The following is a 6,000-nucleotide window of genomic DNA, read 5'->3' as shown; positions in this document are numbered from 1 at the left end:
ATCCGTTGCTGGGTTATTCTACTAGTTGTTACTGGTTTGCGGTGTTGCTGAACCTGCTGTTGCTGTGTTATTACTACTGCTGACTCCTACTTCTTTTGTTCTTGTACTGCTGTTTCCAGGTACACATTTGTACAATCTCGGTTTGAAGCAAAAATGAAATATTAATCAGACTTTGTTCCTGTTGAATTCCTCCTGTTTAGATTTGTGGTTGAATATAATTTTTCTTTCTTTGTATAAAGATGTAGTTGAGTGATTAATGAGTAATGAGGTTGCATATGTATAATTTCTTCATCTAATAATGTTAGTTTAAATTAATCGGAGAATAATTAATCTGTTTTTGATATTATTGTGTATCTATCTCATGTTCTAGCATTAGTAAATAATAGAATGTAGAATTAAAGCAGTTTTCCTTGTACAAACGCGATCGCAATTTTCCGTTCACATTAGTCGTAACTTAATAACTGATAAGTTACGTTTTTCAGCATGTAATTAATTAAGAAATTTTCTTTTGCTTTTAGAGACAAACTTAATAGAAGAAATGTAGTCACTGTAGGTTTATCCTTAAAATAAAATGAGACGAGCCTCGCCAAATAAATCACACATCGCTGGGGCCCTCAATAAATACATAACCATTGACTAGACTTTGGATTTGGCCGTTTAATGAACGTTCACGGCCTCTTCCTAAAATAACAATACGTTAGTCTCTTTAGGACGCGCCTTAATAAATCTTACCTTCTTAAACTCGGGTGCACATTTATGTGACCCAAATCCAAATCTCAACGGAGTCGAAATGTGTTTCTAATCACGGGTACATTGATTGTGACGTGGTTCGAGATGCGTGTCCATGACGTTGCAAATTCCCTTTTAAAAATAAGAATGAGATGAGCCTCGCCGAATAAAAAATACAAAATCGCGGGGCCCTCAGTAAATACTTACTTTAAGATTGCTTAGACTTCGGGATGGACCGTTTAGCAAAATTCCACGGCCCTACCCAAAATAACGATGCGCTAGTCGCTTTAGGAGCGTATTTAATAATGTTATCTTCCTAAACTCGGGTGCACATTTATGTTACCCAAATCCCAATCTCAACAGAGTTGAAATGTAGCTCTAACCACGGGTACATTGATTGTGACGTGGTTCGAGATGTGTTTCCACGATGTTGCAATTCTTGATAAAAATAACAGTAAATGATAAAAGCGGTTAAAAGTTAAATTTTTGCACATAGGTTCAACATGTATTAAATCAGATAATCAAGCCGAATATGACAGTTGAGCGACCGTGCTAGAACCACGGAACTCGGGAATGCCTAACACCTTCTCCCGGGTTAACAGAATTCCTTATCCGGATTTCTGGTACGCAGACTGTAATATGGAGTCATTCTTTTCCTCGATTCGGGATTAAAATTGGTGACTTGGGACACCCTAAATCTCCCAAGTGGCGACTCTGAAATAAATAAACCAATCCCGTTTCGATTGTCCTTTAATTGGAAAAAACTCCCTTGTACCCCTCGCGGGGCGGAAAAAGGAGGTGTGACATGGAGCTATTGGAACCATCAAAATTCTATTTCAGGGTCGTTTATACATAATTCACTAACCGGTCAATTATTTCAACTTAAGCTTTAAATCTTGGAACTAATTGTTCCAATTTATTTTAAAACCTCCCTGACAAGTCACATAATTATAACTGAACACAAAATAAGCATAAATAGGGAAACGAGGCTGTAATATTCAAAAAACCGGCCCGATCATTACATTAACTGATGCTGATTAAAGTGAAATAAAGTGCGAAAAGTCATAACAACTGAAATATCTAAATACAACTCCGAATCTGGTTTCACAAGTGCACAAGATACTAAAGTAATACAAATAAATGTCTGAATAAAAGTAAAGTTGTCGGAAAGAAAATACACAGCTGAGATAAAGTAGAAGGGGGCTTCTGGGTTGCGAACGCTGAGCAGCTGTACCTCAAGTCTTCGTACTGATTGTCAACTCGAGCAATCTGTTGAGTGTAGTATGAGTACAACCAACTCCATGTACTCTGTTGGTGCCGAGACTAACCTCGACGAAGTAGTGACTAAGATGGTCCACTTACAATAACTTGTACGTAGTATATAAATAATGACTAGAAAGGAAAGTGCGAAAAAATAAAGCAGCTAACTCATGAAAATAACTCAGTCCTCGAAATCAGTAAATACAAAAATACCAATCCTCATAGGCTTGTACGAAAGCACCGAAGCCAACACAATACAACAAGGAATACAAAACACATAAACTGTTGCGGCGCGTAACCCGATCCCACCGTACAACATGATCATCCCTTATTCCACCATGTAAATATCAATAATAATAAATAAATATATGTTGCGGCGCGCAACCCGATCCTGCCATATAATTAAAGTCAATATCATAATCCTCCCTTATTTCACCATATCAATCCACCCTTATTTCACTTATTGCAGCGTGCAATCTGATCCCACCATATCAATATAAATCCTCCCTTATTCCACCTGTTGCAGCGTGCAACCCGATCCATCAATAAATTAATAAGTGAAATCAATTTAACAACTCAAATCACAAGAGTCTCTACGATTAACGACTATGAAAGCTACAAATTAAGAAGGAATCACGTACCAAATCATGAAAAGCTACAATTAATGCTGAGCTACAAGCCAAGTCAAATATATGACAATTAAAGGGTACAAGTAAGGCAATTAAGGCAAGTAACAATTAAGCAAAGAAGCATAGAAGGAATTAATATTTTTAATGCGAGAATAATAAATGACAAGTAGCAAGTTAAGGCATAGGAAGCAATTAAGGCATGTAACAATCAAGTAATAGAATGATATAATAAATAAAATACGGTAGACATGGAAACAAGTAATTGAAGGCGTATATACACTCGCCACATTGCATATACGCCGCTACACATGAAATTCACATAGCACATAACTTAAGGGTTCTTAGTCCCTTAAATCAAGGTTAGACCCAACACTTATCTCACTCCGCAATCAACTCAAAGTTCAACCACGACCTTGCTTTTCAAACAAGCATCCAAACCAACCAAATCTAGCAAATTATTAACCCGATTATCCATTCACCTCCGAGCTCGGTTATGTAATTAATTTCAAAATCCGACCTCAATTCGAGGTCTAAATTCCAAATTTACAAAAAATCATAATTCTACCCAAATCCTTAGTTTCTACCATAAAAATCCTAGATTTAATGTTGAAAACTTGTGAAATGTAATGGGTAATTGAAAAGAAATAGATTGAAGTTGCTTACCAAAGAAATTAGGAAGAAAATCTCTTGGGAAAATTGCCTCTAGGGTATTTAAGGTTGAGAGTTTGAAAGAAATGAGCTAATTCCCGTTTTTCTTTCTTTTGTCCAGACGCAGATGTCGCAATTCGAGACATGCGAACCACACAAATGCAAGAATTGCTTCGCAAATGGGAACATTTCACACCTCTGTTGCCATCGCAATTGCGATGGTTTTGTTCGCAATTGCGACCATTTAGATCGCAAATGCGATCCTTGTTGACCCAGTCCCTCTTCGAAATTGCGAAGTAATTGTTCGCAAATTCGAACCTGACAGAGGCCCTATAATATCGCAAATGCGAAATCAATTGCGAGGCCTGAGGCCTGCACTAGAAACGGATTGCACCAGCTCTTTTCCTAAGTCCAAAACCACTCTAAAGCCTATCCGAAACTCACCCGAGCCCTCGGGCTTCCAAACCAAACATGCACACAAGTCAAACAACATCATACAGACTCGCTTGTGTGATCAAAATACTATAATAACACCTAGAACTACGAACCGGACACCAAAACGAATGGAATTTTCAAAGAGACTCAAGAACTTTCATTTTAACAACTAGACGTCCGAATCACGCTAAATCAATTCCGTTTTGCACCAAATTTTGCAAAAATGTCATAATTACTGAAATAAACCAATACCAAGTTCTGAAACTGAAATCCAAACCTGGTACCAATAAAGTCGACCTACGGTCAAACTTAGGAATTCTTTAAACATTTAAACTTCTAGGTTTTAACAATTGGCGATAATTCAAGCTAGGGACTTTCGTATTCGATTCCGGGCATACGCTCCAATCCCAAATCATAATACGGACCCGTCGAGACCGTAAAAATACTGATCCGGGTCCGTTTGCTCAAAAAGTTGACCGAAGTCAACTCGAAGGAGTTTTAAAGTACGATTTCACATTTTTATTATTTTTTCATATAAAAACCTTCCGGAAAAAGATACGGACTGCGTACACAAATCAAGAAAAGCTAAACGGAGCTAATCGCGGTTTTGAAACACAAAATTGAGGGTTAAAACTATAAATATCGGGTCATCATAATTCAAAGAAGGGACGTACCTCCTAAGGGTGTGATGTAGGTAGCCAACTCTAATACAAGTATTTGTGGTTGCTTCTACAACTCAAACTTATGACTTACAGATCATACAAAGTCAACTTTACCATTACTCCTAGGCTCCCGGGAAATTAAAAGCTTATTAGTGAATCCAAGAAAATTTCTTTTCCTGCATTTTGTATCTCTAGTATGGTCGACAAGAAATATCTAGGGCCTACACTTTTTTCACTTTCTTTGCAAGACAATATTATTCTTATGATCTGGTCAGTGGATATTTCAAATAATCCACCATTACACGTGGCAATTTTGGGTTGGCTGTAAGAGAGGAAATCTTCATTGGGTTGGATTTTGAACATATTGTATCTAATAAAAGAAATCAATTATGCACGGTGCTGAACTTTGCCAAATTGACATGAAACAAAAAAAAATAAAAAATAAAATAGAAAATTGCCTTTCACCAATTACAGAACAGATAATGATATTCTTGGATGAGGACTTTGGTCCTTTTGCGTCATTTATATACAGTAGGTGCAAGCCCATTAAACTCATCAAGCCATAAATCAAATATTCTTTCTGCGTGTAGTAGCTGCATTTTAAAGTATTTCATTTTATTTCTACAATGGCAGCTGCTACAATGGCTCTTTCTTCCTCTTCTTTTGTTGGAAAGGCAGTGAAACTCTCACCATCTTCCTCTGAAATCACTGGAAATGGGAAAGTCACCATGAGGAAGACTGCTAGCAAAGCCAAGCCTGTCTCTTCTGGTAGCCCATGGTACGGTCCTGACCGTGTCAAGTACTTGGGACCATTCTCTGGTGAGTCTCCAAGTTACTTGACTGGTGAGTTCCCTGGTGACTATGGATGGGACACTGCTGGACTTTCAGCTGATCCAGAAACTTTTGCCAAGAACCGTGAGTTGGAGGTGATCCACTGCAGATGGGCTATGCTTGGAGCTCTTGGTTGTGTCTTCCCCGAGCTTTTGGCACGTAATGGTGTTAAATTCGGTGAGGCCGTATGGTTCAAGGCTGGATCCCAGATTTTCAGCGAGGGTGGTCTTGACTACTTGGGCAACCCAAGTTTGGTTCACGCACAAAGCATCTTGGCTATTTGGGCGTGCCAAGTCGTGTTGATGGGAGCCGTTGAGGGTTACCGTGTTGCTGGTGGCCCTCTCGGTGAGGTTGTCGACCCACTCTACCCTGGTGGTAGCTTTGACCCACTGGGCCTTGCCGATGACCCAGAAGCTTTTGCTGAGCTCAAGGTAAAGGAGATCAAGAATGGTAGACTTGCTATGTTCTCCATGTTTGGATTCTTCGTGCAGGCTATAGTCACCGGAAAGGGTCCATTGGAGAATCTTGCTGACCACCTTGCCGACCCAGTTAACAATAACGCATGGTCCTACGCTACAAACTTTGTCCCCGGAAAATGAAGTTCTTTAGAAACAAAAAGTATCTCCTCTATTATCACATTTTTTATGTCTTTGTAAAGCTAATGTAAATTTTAGTGAATATTATATGTGAATTTTGTTTCATTGTGTAGTTCTCAGTTACATTGTCCGTGCTTTCCTTAAGTAATTGCTAGATTCAAATAGCCGTTGCAACGTTTGAAAAATAATTTTGATAACTCAAAAAGAAAT

General features: G+C 38.5%; 1 protein-coding gene across 1 annotated transcript; it reads left to right on the top strand.

The window, feature by feature from the left end:
• The first annotated feature begins 4,905 nt into the window (after positions 1-4,905).
• LOC104231607 (chlorophyll a-b binding protein 50, chloroplastic-like) lies at positions 4,906-5,902 on the top strand. The gene has a single exon (XM_009784622.2). It carries the CDS (start codon positions 4,990-4,992, stop codon positions 5,791-5,793), a length of 804 nt encoding a protein of 267 aa, XP_009782924.1. The 5' UTR covers positions 4,906-4,989; the 3' UTR covers positions 5,794-5,902.
• The last annotated feature ends 98 nt before the right edge of the window (positions 5,903-6,000 follow it).

Source organism: Nicotiana sylvestris, chromosome 9 (genome assembly GCF_000393655.2).
Source record: "Nicotiana sylvestris chromosome 9, ASM39365v2, whole genome shotgun sequence".
Taxonomy (NCBI): Eukaryota; Viridiplantae; Streptophyta; class Magnoliopsida; order Solanales; family Solanaceae; genus Nicotiana; species Nicotiana sylvestris.
Note: the sequence above shows the minus strand (reverse complement) of the source record. Positions and strands in the feature narration are given on the sequence as shown.

What these genes read in the sequence shown, in the direction of transcription:
- LOC104231607 (XM_009784622.2), top strand. Translation starts at nt 4,990, where the DNA reads ATGGCAGCTGCTACAATGGCTCTTTCTTCCTCTTCTTTTGTTGGAAAG.